Source organism: Argopecten irradians, chromosome 14, assembly GCF_041381155.1.
Source record: "Argopecten irradians isolate NY chromosome 14, Ai_NY, whole genome shotgun sequence".
In the NCBI taxonomy this organism is placed as follows: domain Eukaryota; kingdom Metazoa; phylum Mollusca; class Bivalvia; order Pectinida; family Pectinidae; genus Argopecten; species Argopecten irradians.
The window spans coordinates 13,664,318-13,679,078 of record NC_091147.1 but is presented as its reverse complement, the minus strand read 5'-3'; the positions used below and the strand labels follow the sequence as shown (position 1 = coordinate 13,679,078).

The window sequence follows — 14,761 nt, the reverse complement described above, 5'->3', positions numbered from 1 at the left end:
CTCAGGAGTGTGTTTTATTTGGTATTATTTGACCCATTATTGAAAACAAAAAGTCCAAATGACTGTTTTCACATCGTTGAGCGACTTCAACTTTATTTTGCAAGTTTTCTATATTAGGTTTTCCTGTACTTGTAACTGAAACTCTCGATGATATTGTCTTATTTATTTCATTGGTTTGTTTGTAAACCCTGAACTAGCAGCAGAATTGGTGATAATATGTTGCTATAACTGCTTCATTTTTTAAGAACGCTTGTTTTTCCCTTAACATTTAGGTGTGTATGTATTAGCAGCGACCAGTCGTCCAGACCTTATAGACCCTGCTCTCCTGCGCCCTGGGCGTCTGGACAAGTGTCTACAGTGTCAGCTACCCAACAAGGTGAGACTCATAGATACAGCCAAAAACAATGTCTGCTTAGGGTTACATTGGCAAAAAAATGTCTGTTTAGGGTTACATTGGCAAAAATAAATAGGGTCAGTAGGTCGGGATTTCTTTTTTGTTATGTCTTTTTAATTGTCTTTCAATAATGGCCAAAATTTTGACTTGATTTTTTTCGTAGATATTTATGTTAGACTATTGTCTATTTTATGGAAAAAAACCCACCTTTCATCAGCATGGGAATATTCTATGATCATGTTTTGATAATGGAATATAAAAAAGATATTATTAGGTTTCGTTTTGAGAGGTAGTGAGAATAATAAAAACTTGGTCTCTAGCCGGCAGTCAATGTTGTTTGAAACTCCATGGCATGACCAATGATCTGACATTTTGCTATTTTGCTTTATTTGTAGGAGGAAAGACTGAAAATCCTACAAGCATTAACAAGACACATCACTCTTGGCCCCGATGTGAACTTACAGTATTTTGCTGATGAATGTGAACATTTCTCTGGTGCCGATATAAAAGCATTACTTTATAATGCTCAACTTGAAGCTATTCATGAAATCACCGGCCGTCTTGTAAAGGGCGACAGCCAGGGTTCATCGCCAAAGAAAGCAAAGAGTGATTCAGCTTTACGATCACAGCTTGATGCTCATCACAAGAAGATCGACCTTCAGATAGCTAGAGTTACCTTGCGGGACCGTCGGCCATCTTGGAGCTCCTTAGTTACATATATTCCGAAGCTGGAGGAAGGTATAGCAGACGTCAGTGAGGAACTAGAGGAGAAGCTAAATTTCCAGGTAATATAATTTGTATATTTTTGAATGAATTGTTCTATTTATAGCTAATTATTCTTTCCAAATACAAATTTGGGGTTATTTTGTTTAACATCTTGTTATTCCATCTTTGCCTATATCAGAGTAACCTCCCTTTCGGGTAGTTATCCATTGTGATGTGCTCAGAGGTGGAGCACTACTGGTTATATATTAGAACACTTTAACCGCTTGGCTACAACAGCCCTCTCACTATATATGCCTTAGTTTGGCCTTATATATCCTTTAGTATTTGTCCCATGGAGGAAAGCATAACAGCTGTTACACAGATGGGGGAGACTATGTGTTAAGGACATATAAAAAATACCTTTGGTTTTGATTGTCAAACTATGGCTTAGGATGAAAATTAATCCATGTTTTAAGAGTTGCCTTCCTTTGACTTTATTTACATCTGAGAGTTTATGGTGCTGTAATCATCTTGTTCTATCCTGTTGGTGCCTTTTAATGTAATTTAAATAACAATAAGTATTTATAATAGATATTTCATAATTTATCTGATAACAGAGAAGTTATCTGCCTGTAATATAGAAACAATTAGCATAATTTTTATTAATGTAGGCATAATTATTGAATAGACCTTTCTATAGTTTTCTTGTGTAAATCTTTCAGGTGGATCAAATCAAAGCAAGGTTAAAAGTCAATAAGTCACTGGAGCGTGTCAGCACAGCGGAGACATTGTTCTCGCCTGTAGCTACGTCTAAATCTCCCATGGTCCAGATAAGTAGGGCACATCTGATGACCGCCCTGACCAAAACGAGACCTTCAGTATCAGCAGATGAAAGAAACAAATATCAAAGGATGTAAGTATGAATTCCACAAATTAAATTAATAATAATTGGGTGATCGGGTGGTTATGTGATGTACATATTTGCCTTTCACCTAGCGGGCAGGGGTTCGATTCCCGGCACGGGTGTGTAAAGCTCAGGGGTCACATACCCAATTACAGGGGTTTTCTCCTAGCAGTCCGGTTTCCTCCCACTCTAAGACCCCTCTTGAAAGTGATTGTATAAAATGTCGTGTGATCAATGTATAATAAATAAAGTTTATATATGAGAATAAATTGGAACAATGTAAACCACTATAAAAAACAGATTTTCATATTATTTTGTCAGAAAGTTTGATCACGATTTCAAATGTTAGAATGATTTTATAAAAAGTTACATGAAGGTATGGTTGTCAGCAAGAGCTTTATGATCAGAAATTGATGTATTTGGGAATATGTCGAAAATAACGAAGATGCGAAATATTGTTTAGTATTACGCTAAAATACATTGGTTTATAGTAATAGCTGTCCCCCTATAAACCCCCACCCCCTCTTCTGGAGAAGTCAATGTTACATAAGTGTCCCCATCTCACGGATTTAACGATGGTTATAACATGGGCATTGTATTCGGACCATATTCCCACATTCCATGAACTTACAAATCGTTAACATTTTGTGAATCTCAAGGTTATAATGTATATAAAAGGACAGAGGACATGACGCATGTCTATTGCGACAGATCAATCTATCATGAGTACAGAAAGAATTAAAATATGGCTGATTTTTTTAAGCACACAACATCCACTTTTGTTACCTAATAAGCGCCACTCTGTTGTAATTTTTAAGTGCCCTGAGTGCCAATTATAGTATATGTTTTTTTTTAAACCTATCAAATGAATTTTCTAATTTTGTGTGAAATTTTGAATTGCATAAAAATTACCTTTGTGTTTCTGAACTGTAATTTTGTTCTAAGAGACAAAGGTAAGAAAAAACCCATAATGCCAGCTTTTTGCTTGAAAATCATTTTTTTGAAATGAAGGTTTAATGTTTGTCACATATAGAAAGTTTATAAGGTGTAAATTGACATTTGTTGGGGAACCTCTATTCATATACCATATCGTATTTAATTTGCCACCTGGAGTTTTCTCAGTTTGAAATTCATGCTACTTACATTAAAGGTCTTAATTAATTCTAACAGGTTCTATGCTCACTCTATGGATAGCATTTTGGGCAATTTGCTAATGGAAGACACTAATTGCTGAAATAAAAATAATCATTTTAGCATTTATTGTTAAGCCATTTTTTTTTACTGAAGAAAGAAAATATATTTCTCATTTCATTTTTTGGATACAAAGATCAGAAGAAAAAAACATGATGCCAGCTTTTTGCTTGAAAATTATTTTTTTGTAATAAACGTATAGTGTTTGTCACATATGGAAAGTTTTTGTTATAAAAAGTTTAGTTGATGAAAATGAAATCGTTTCTGACAATTAACAAACATGTTTAAAGCACTCTATCCCTTCTTATCCCACCTCAGACAAAAATGTGCCCAAATGATTGGCGGAGAGCCGTCACGTGGTGACCCCATAACACTTTATAGAGGGTCAGTAAATTCTATTATAGTGCAATATGAGGGGTCTCGCCCTCGCTTCAAAATTTAAACACATTCTCTTCAATTAAATATACAATTTCATTACAGTAAAATATATATTACTTGTTATTTTTGTGTGTAAAATTAACTAAATCGTTTTAATACTTCAAACTAAATGAAATGCATAGTTTTTAAATACAAGTTGTTTCCCCTACACCAGTTTGAAAGTTGATGACGCGGTAAAAGTCAAATGTAAAAATTTGAGTGTTTTTTTCGATTGTGATTATGAACAAATGGAGGGGTTTAATCAATCCTCACTCTACAATCAATTTATTGGCATAACTTATAAGTGATTATTTCAGTGAAAATGCAGAGATGATCAAGTAGGTTGTGTTGGATGGATGTTTGTGTCACTTTTGTTTGTGATGTTTTCAATATAGAGCCACTCTGATATTGTACTGAGGTAGTCTTACTGTCAATAGAAATATCAAAATTATTGTTTATTTATGAATTATTAAGTATTATTCTGCAAGTTCCTTATTCCGAAAGAAAGACATAAATAAATATATAGGCCTAGGCCACTTCTGAATTATTTTAAAAGGGTGATTGTATCCTTCGCCAGCATGATTCAAGTTTGTTTTCAGATTCTTGACAAAGCAAATAGGAAACAAAGACCTAATGAAACAAATCAATGGTCCTCAATGCAATAAATTGTTATATAACTAACAGCAGAGCTCCTGAAAGTTGTTGCTATTCAACCCTATAAAGGCCCAGGGAATTTAAAGAATTGAAAAACTGAAGGTGCTTAATAAGATAAAATTATTGCAAACCTATACAGTTTTGGTCTTACTTTATTTATGACCAGGCAATTGAGGCCTCAAAAGTGGGAGGGGACACTTAAAGGGACATGGGCGCTTAATGAGTTGAATACTATTAACTGCAGTAATAAAGGTTTATCATCCATTTTAGGAATCATCTACGAGATATGTTTATTGTTCACAAGTGCGTTCTCTACTGATATTATACAATTAATAAATTTGACCACAATGACCTTGACAGTACGTCAAGGTCACACCAAAAAGATCTAACATGATAAAGACAGAACCTGATATCTCAAATGCATTTGGTTTACGAGAATATGTCGTTTTTAACAGTAGAATACGGTAATATGTTCTGTTATATCATAATCTAGTACACCTCATGACTTGCCAATCCAGCTGGGTGTTTAGTTGGTAAAATAAGGTGTTAATCGACACTTATCTATTTCGTATTTGCCAACTGGAGTTTTCTCAGTTTGAAATTCATGCTACTTAAATTAAAGATATTAATTAATTCTAACAGGTAACTGGTTTGTTCAGGTTTTACTTAAATGTCAAAGTTTTTCTGAGATTATAACCGTTTTCCTTGTGAACAACATGATTTAGAGCAAAAAAGTCTGAGAAGTTTGAGCTAAGGCAACAGATTTGTTAAAGATGCTCCACTGCTGACTAATTAAATTCTTTCTAAATCAAAAACAGGAGCAGATGACTTCATATTTTTGTTTGGTTATAAAAGTTACTTACTTTACACCATTACCGCCATTGAGAAGTTTGAGCTCCTAGCTTTACTTCAAGATAAGAATGTTTAAATCAATTATTTGCATCCAAAAAAAATTCTGTGGCACTATGTCCTCTATGGGAATATTGGGAGAAGAATGAGTTGGAAAAAGGACACACAGATAATGAGAGAGATTGGGAAACAAAAACATTATCTTTCTTTAGAAAAAGTCTTGGATGAATCTTTTTATGGTAACATGTTACCTTTACTGTTTCTCTCCATACATAATCAAATCATTTTACTCTCAAAATTCACAATCCAAAAATGCACCAAATAACTGGTCGTTTTATCGTAATTATACACCATAAAGCTTAAAATGCTCTGACTGAATTCATATAGAAATAAAATTATTCATTTGAATTTCCAGATTAAATGCTATTTTGTTTTAAGCGATGGTTGACATGGTTTGGTGACGGTTTCCTCTATAGGACAAGAAGCAGCTCTTTGTGTTTATGACAGATATTGATCCATATTTCTACTTGACACGAGAATTAGGATGACATTTTGACAGTTGGTGTTTCTCAATTCAAAATATTGACTTCTAGTCAATTAAACCCAATTGTCTTAAAGTGTTCTCCCCACAGATGCTAAAGACAGTACAGTGAAAGGCCTTTGTACCTTGGATTTAAATAATTTTGGTTTGTTATATAGTATGAATACTGTTAGTGAAAATATAATAATTTCTTCTTTGCTCAGATTTTACTTTCTAGGTATATATTTGAAGTTTTTATATAACTTACATGTACACTCACTTTTATCATTATATTTGTACTTAATAATGTGTTTTCTGTGTTTTAAGCGGCAAACTGTAATTGACCCAATAAGCCCTCATGTCCCTATAAGCGCCCCTCCCCCTTTTTGAGGACTCAATTTCAATTGCCCCGGCATAAATAAAGACCAAAACTACACAAAACTGTATAGATTTGCAATAATTTCGTCATATTAGTACACAATGCATGACTTTTGAATTAACAGACATGCAGTAACTTTTCAGACACTAGTATGTAAATATTAAATGATGTTTCTTTATGTTTTCTGCAGATGTATCAGGTAAACTGATCTACAGCTGTAGAAAAAATCTTAACAAGGATGAAAATTATATCTATATGTATAGGAAATGATAAAATGATAATGATAAATGATGAAAAGCTATTCCTCAAAGAATACAAGCATGGCACATGAAAATTTATAATAAGATAAATACAAATTGTACACATCAGTCCTATAGTACAATAAATACAAAAAATATTTAGGTTTAAAAGCAAGAAAAAAAATCTGTTTGAGGCTATCATAAAAAAAATTGTTCAGATTTTGCAAGAAGATAAATTGTGTTTTTATTTCATTATTCATAAGAAATTGGTTTAACTATATTGGCTTAAGTTGAGTATAATGATTCAATAAATCGTGATTGAAATGGATGTCTACTTCTGATTGACATTTATCAGTAATATTATTCAATATTTTCAGGGAATTAAAAACATCTCGGAATTATGTCCGTAAAACTGTCTGTTAATTTCTTCAATTACTGTGTTTTCATTATAGAATTATCGCTGGAAATTATTTTCTGGTTGTCAATATCACAGTAATGAAATAGAAAGCGAGAACTCTCGTTTATTTTACTAATCTAAACTAACTTGGCTAGCATTGGGAACTATGTGTTGAAAGAAAGATTTGTGAAATTCTATGAATTCTGAGTAGGTTTTCTGTAACGTAATTTCTCCGTAATACATGAGCCAGATTGGCAGATATTCCTTGTTACAGTATTTCTTTGATCACGTTACATGGATTTATTTCAATTCCTGACATTATCTGGACATAAAAGTCTGCCATAACTACAAATTAGTCCCGCGTTATTTCTAGTGTGAGCTGTTAGGGACACGCCTCTGTCCTAAATCCACAGTCAGAGGGTTCTCAAGTCTTAGAATCTCTTCACTGTCTTAATGTGAAAAGCAGATAATTTTATCATTTTACGAGGTTATCCTGCAGTTGTAAGGGGAAGATAACTCTGTCATTTACAGGGGTAGGGAATAAAATTAGCTCTTACTTTTACAGGGGTAGAAAATGACTCTGTCTTTTACAGGGGGTAGGGGTAAAATAACTGTCTTTTACAGGGGTAGGGGTAAAATAACTGTCTTACAGGGAAATAACTGTCTTTTACAGGGGGTAGGGTAAAATAACTGTCTTTTACAGGGGTAGGGAAAAATAAACTGTCTTTTACAGGTGTAGGGAAAAAATGACTCTGTCTTTTACAGGGGTAGGGAAAAATGACTCTGTCATTAACAGGGGTAGGGAAAAAATGACTCTGTCTTTTACAGGGGTAGGGAAAAAATGACTCTGTCTTTTACAGGGGTAGGGAAAAATGACTCTGTCTTACAGGGGTAGGGAAAAAAACTTGTATTAACAGGGAAAATGTCTTTTACAGGTGTAGGGAAAAATGACTCTGTCATTAACAGGGGTAGGGAAAAAATGACTCTGTCTTTTACAAGGGTAGGGAAAAAATGACTCTGTCTTTTACAGGGGTAAGGAAAAAATGACTCTGTCTTTTACAGGGGTAGGGAAAAAATGACTGTCTATTACAGGGTTAAGGAAAAGATATCTTACACTAGACATTTATGTGATGTCATCAATATATACATGTATATACATAGTCAAAATTATTTATAAAGAACACCGGTGGTACAAGGAAAATGCGGGCTTTATCGCCTATTGGTCTTTTAATACACAGCTCATATTGTGTATATACACGAAACTAAGCATAGGACAGTATACATAATGTAATGGTAGCATCCTTTTAGGGTAGGGATTCAAAATCTGAAACTAAGCATGGGATAGTTTAAGGATTATAAAAACAGATAAGATCCCTTCATAGATCGTGTTCCAGTTACTGCATCCTCAGGTATATAGTAAGTGTACTTTTCAATACAATGTATAGACAAGTGTTAATTTCAGTTTGGACCAACAAAATACATACTGTAATCGCTGTAATTAGCGCTAAGGGCGCTTAAATAATTGTAACAAAAGGGTTGGGGGAGTGCTGATTAATAAACCAAAATGTAAGTTGTGGATGGAAAATATCAGCCATATTTTAAATCATTCTGTACTCATGGTACATTATTCTGTTACAGAAAATATGCATATGTCTTTTATCCTTTGAGATGCATTACCATGTCGTGATACATATGTAAAAGACTCGTCAAGTTCATGTAATATGAGATCAAATACTGATGTTAAAGGCGTCATATGTTGTAAAATATTTTTAATTAGTGGGGGGAAGCGATGGCCGTGTGGTTAAGATGTCTCGAAATATTGCCACAAGCCCTCCACCTCTAGGTCACAAGTTCAAATCTTCAAGTGGGGCAGTTGCCAAGTACTGACCGCTGGTCGGTGGCTTTTCTCCGGATACTCCTGCTTTCCTCAACCAACAAACCTGGCACAGATGACCCTGGCAGTTAATATGACATTAAACTAATAAAAACCAAAATTGTTAAATCCATGGGATGGGGGCATTTATACAACTTCAACTCTTTTCCAGAAAAGGGGAGGGGCACTTATTGGTGGAGGGGCACTAATTACGGGGAATACGGTAGTTTGAATCAAGTTGTTTTCGGCTCGCCTGACCCAAAGACTGGTGAGCCTATGTCATGGGCCCATGGCACTGTGTAATTTTTGTAATCCATTGGAGCGCCCTGAGATTCCTTCAAAATGCTATAAGTTTTTAAGTTCTCAATGGCTTTTTTACCTTTTGGAAAACAGAACAGATTTTGTTCCTCTTTCTAAAGTCACTTATACAGTGGTGACTTCAGAAGATATAACTTAATCAATACACATTACTCCAATATGCCAGGTACAGGCCCTTTGTGCCTCCTAAGTTAAGTTCTACAGCATTAATTGAAATGGTCAGAAAAAGGTTTCCTGTTTTAGATTGGGGATAATGTCATTTCAAACATTATACAGAGAAAATCACTTAAGACTTTGTGTTCAGTAGGATTCAATTTGTTTACGAAAAATTCAAACTGATGAAAATTTAGTTAGAAGAAATTTTATAATAAATCTGAAATTGCTTCAGATTTTAACTCAGATTTTCAATAATTTTAGAAAATAATTATAAATACATCAGCAAAATATATATTAGTGAACTACTTCATGAGTAATTTCATTGACATCATTTCAATTTTCAAATAATTTTGTTGAAATTAATGAAGAACTATTCTTAAGGATCAGTACTCTAGGGCGGCAATTTTATTTTCCCTTTTTGCATAATTATAAGGGATGTGTATGCAAATTGAAATTGATCTATTTATAACTTTTATATGATATCTAATTTCAAAATACTTAATTTCAAATTAAAATTTCTGAATCTCATTTAAGAAATAATGCATCTGTAATATGTTTAGATGCAGTAGTAACCTATATGACCGACACCCTTGTCAAAAAATAAAGCCATTTCAGGGACATAATGACAGATAGATGTAGACCTAGTTCCTAAGCAAACCTTTTAGTCAGTCATAAACACAACGTATTGTAATATTGTCCTAACTTTATACCGGTACTTAACTTACGAATAATGTCTTATTGTGCCAATTTGCATTTCAGTGCGTCCCCTGCAAAATTCAAAATGACATATTGTTGTCACTTAAGTGTCAACAACTCTACAAATGATCAGAAACATTGTTGTTATAGAGATTCGTACCTCCTGGCATCTTTACAAATGGCAGAGGGACTCCTCTGTGTGTATATATAGGAACTTATAAATAGTTAGATATAGGAGGATAACTTTGATAAAAGGTTGGCCTTTTTAATGAACAATCATAGGGGGTTATTGTCAGTAGAATATGATAATTATGTATCGGTACGTGCTTCAGATAGAAAAATCAATGGTTATAAAAATCAATTTTACTAAAAATAGCTCGAACATTTGTTTCTCTACATTGTATGTTATTGTACTCGAATTGCAGGCTACATGTTCCCTTCTATGGAATTCTTGTATTCCAAATTTCTAATAATTTGTGAGATCACTATTCACTAAAATATAGTTTCATTAGTATTATCGAATTCAACCCAATAAGTGTCTCCATCCCTTTAAGCGCCCCTTCCCTTTTTCATGCTTCAATTTCACTTACTTTGAATTAAATACGGATAAAAATATCAAAACTGTGTTGGTTTCCTTACTGATATCTTTTGCAAATTGATTTATGGCTTACTTTGTAGAATAATTTTATGAAAGGCTAGTCCAAATTTGTTTCTAATGAGCGCCCCCTTATTTTCTTCAATTTGTATGCGCCCTTGCCACTTATTGGGTCGAATATGGTATTATAATCAGTTTTGGACTATTTGCAACTTTACTGAAGCAATGTTTATATTTGAGTTGTTTTAGCTAACCTGATAAGGCTGGTATTTAGTAAGCAGTCATAAACCTGATGTTGTCAGGGCTTATAGCATGCTACCTGGCCATGTAGGAATACCTGAAATTTTGTTGAGATGAATGACCTGAATCCGCATTCATTTATGGACAAAGGGATCTTATTGGCTAAAATCAGCTGAATTCTTCTCATTATGTGAACAATTCAGAAATGTGACATTTGGCCAGGAGCATGCTGGGATGAAGAGCTCCCAACTTGGTTTACATGAATGAGTATTGACCTGACTTTCATTCAGGGACACAGGATCAAATAGGCTAAAACCTTAAATTGAGTTCTCCTCCTTTAGGTAGACTAACTCAGAGGATTGATATTGGTCCTTAAGCATTCTGGGACAACCAACATTTGTTCAAACAAATGACCTTGGTCATATGGGATTAGAAAAGCTTAAACCATTAAACAATTTCTTGTAAATAGTCTAGACACCGAGAGTTGTATCCTGATATTTAAGGTAATCATGCTAGGATAATGTTCAAATAAATGACCTTGATTCATGGTCACAGGGGTGAAATTTGGTCACTTGTACGACAAGTAAGGGTTTTTTTCCTGACAATATTATATTGTGTCATATATTACCTTGAATATTCTGATATCATGTTTTGTATGACCTTGAAAAGTTTAACATCTTCTATACATGTATAGTTTGACCTTAAATATTGTCCGTGGGTTCTTGTTATTGGCTAAATTATGTTGGTTATTCAAACGTTCGATCGGTACAATCTTCCATTTCCAACATGCTTTAGAAATAAAGTATATTGATATGGAATTCATACCAGGGTAAATTTCAATTCAGAATTTGCATTTTCCCATCTAACTAAAAGGTATTTTGAGAGTTTTCCATTTCATTGCTTCAATATTATTCTTATAAAATGATAGTTTTCACAATTGGGTTTGAGTTTGTTTTGATAGACCCAACCTTTACAAATGGATGAAAAATGATACGTTTGTAAATATCTATTTCTTTAAATGTATTGAATTCCATTTGATTTATATTCACATATATACAGACAAACCATTGAACAGTCGCAATCTACATGAGCCAAATATTTGAGACATATTTTTTTACCAAAAAAATATGGTGTCATTATCCGTGAGTGACATACTGCATTTTGCCATCGAGGAAGGACATGAAATAAAGTAAGGTTGTCACGGTGAGCTACAATTTCAGCCGCAGAATACGAAATGATACATGCACTTGCTATGTTTCTTCATCTAATTTCTCATAAACTGATGTGTTAAAGAAATAGATATGTTTTTTTCTTCACAACACTTTGGCCAAAACCCAAAAACTTCAAAAATTTCAAATCAATTTCTTTTTATATGAAAAAAATATGATATGTATAACTATGCTCTTTTCAACTTTCAAAGTGCAGGTTTTTTCCGCAGTTATGAAAAAATGTAAAAAAGATTTAGTAATGAGTATGAGTGTCCTCAGACATGTGACAGGCCGATATTTACACAGAAATTGTTCTCTGTGAGATCTTTAATAAGAAATTGATTTTTAGTATTCAGGAATTCTCGGTGTAAAAGCTAGTTGAAACATATAATTTTCCTCTAAATTGTCCTATTCAGAGATTCAATGGGATTGTAAAATTTCCCCCAAACTCCTTAATTCTGTGTGTTCGCTCTATAGACTGTTTTGCATCGGAGATAATTTTTTTCATTTCCATTGTAGCAATTTGAATAACGGTACAAAAGTCGTTAATTTCGCTGTTTTGATTCGTGTGCTCAAATATTGACGGTTTCACATGAGACCAACAACGGAATCAAATGAAGTCAGAAATTAACTGTTAGGAGCGATTGATACGTTTATCGGTAAAGCAAATTTGGATATAGATTCATTAAATCTTTGACAATGCATCTCATCCATGTGGTATAGACGCCCTTTGTTAGCGGTGAAAAATTGGACGTAAATTTTGTATTCATTTATTGTATAGCTAGCATCACCAAACCCGCGTTGTATTTGTCTAGTTAGAGAGACGATAAAGGTTTGTGAATAGCCAATGAATGGCATTGTTAGATCTCGCGTCAATATTACACGCTCATCAGATGGTATTGAAATCTATTCTATGGAGCTGAATTGGTCTCCATACATACAGTACCAGTGATTCGGCCCACAGGACTCTTCGAGATTATGATACAAGCTTTATCCCAGTTCTTCTAACTTCTTTTTAACGCCTAGATTCCGATACGTCTAGTGACTACAAATCCTTCCATTGATGAGTTTGTCTCCATTTTAAATCATTTTCATTGACTCCATTCTTAAACACTTGAATGGTGGGTGGGATATACCATCAGTACTTGTTTGTACAGGATTGTCTCCCTTTCCTAATAATCTTTGGTATTGGAGACTACAAAACTTACTTAATAGTCGTTATTATGGACCGTTGATAAACACTTTATCTTCTTTTTGTTTGGACAGGATTGTTCTGATAGCCTTTTTGTATATTTTGGGCCAATTGCATTTAAGTGAAGAGTTTTGTTACACCTGATTATTTGTACAGAGTATTGTCCCTTTAAAGAACTCTTCTTTGTTAATGGATTGCTTTGAAAGTTGAAATGAAATTGACCAAATGATTATAATTATCTGTATAGATATTTTCAAATCAAGGCCTACCTATCCTTGTTTCCATTGTTATATACATATTGTGTTACATAAGTATGTTGCTGTTTACATAAATATACCTGTAAACAAACAAACATAATTACATTTTTAATAAGTTTAGTAAACAGAAATAGACCTTCTATTAACAAACAACATATTCTGATTTTTTTTTTTTTACTTTTTAACAGTTAAAAAAATGAAAGCATTTTTTCATTTTAGTTTAAAGAGGCAAAGTATTTTCATTCACAGAAAAAATGGAAAAGGTTTTTATTCACAGACTGTTTTCACTATGTTCTGAGGCAATTATTTGTTCACTGTAAAATGTTAATAAACCTTTTTGCTGAAACTTATAATTTCAAGAATGAATAGACATGAGTTGTTTTCATAACAATTACATCAGAAACCTTAAGCCACATTATACATAGACGTCTGGAATAAGGTATCAAGATTTGTATATTGTGGTTCATAAATTTGGATAAGAATTTTAGGCTAATTTTAAATACTTTGAATACAGGTAAAACCATTTAATGGCTGCACCCTTCCTTTTCTGTACTGGTCTATATTTGTTATGAAATTAATCACTTCAGCAATCAACTTGTAGCTACACGAACTTTGGAGATTTTCAAAATACAAATTGAGATACATGTATTAGAAAAAGATATTTTATGAAAGAGGGAAAGAGTTATAGGAGTACAACTTTGAAATATAAGCCTGCATTATATATTACAAGGAACCATGGTAACTACATCATCACCAGCAGTATATATTCAGTTTGGCAGTTCATATCAAAAGACAGTGCCATGGTACAACCTTTTCAAGGTCATCCATGATCACCTTAAATTTAGATACTATTCATTGGGAATGAAATAGCCATGTATATCTCCCCAGTAGTTGAGCTGTTTTGCCACAAAACCACTAGCTAGTCCTGTTTTTTGGGGTTGAATGTTTGAAAACCTGCTTGGTGCAGTTGTTAGATCTTGATCATAGGTCAAAGAGTTTTCTTTAGGCTCTTCTTCTTTAGACACCTGGCACATCCCTCAATGGCCCTAGCTATTAATAGGACATATTACAAAATAAACCACTGACCTCTTGAGAAAAATACTTTTACAATATTAAAAGTTTTGTAAATATAGCAAGAGGAAAAAATGAGAAATTTCATCCAAGATTCTCTTCTTCTCAAAAATCTTCAAAGTCATTGATTTTCAACACTGCAGACAAGATGATCATACTTCAGGTAATAACAAAACCTTTCAACATTGTATCATATGAGCTTCAGGAGATTTAAAGAGCTACAATGCAGCTTGTATTAATTATTACTAATTGAATATTTCATTAAGAGATAACATTTTACCGAATCTTCTATTACACTTTAAATAATCATGCCTCCCCTTTCAAGGACAGTTTTTTTCTGTATTGTTTTTTTTCTTTATTTTTCAGCTTCTTCATATTTTTTGTGTAATCCGTAAATGATCATTGCATTTTATTGGACAAAGAAGATTAAAACAAACAAACTTATTTTTACGGCGACTCATTTTTACATTTTTATGCCTAGCTTCTTTTCTTTTTATTTCACAATT

The 14,761-nt window shown here is 33.3% G+C and overlaps 1 protein-coding gene across 2 annotated transcripts in view; it reads left to right on the top strand.

The window, feature by feature from the left end:
* Positions 1–14,761, top strand: part of LOC138306962 (peroxisomal ATPase PEX1-like) — a 43,472-nt gene that overhangs the window by 17,759 nt on the left and 10,952 nt on the right. For both annotated transcript variants that reach the window (XM_069247559.1, XM_069247560.1), the window contains exons 17-19: positions 273–376; positions 790–1,179; positions 1,822–2,012. In XM_069247559.1, the coding sequence (XP_069103660.1) occupies positions 273–376; positions 790–1,179; positions 1,822–2,012 (685 nt within the window). The remainder of the gene's footprint in view (positions 1–272; positions 377–789; positions 1,180–1,821; positions 2,013–14,761) is intronic.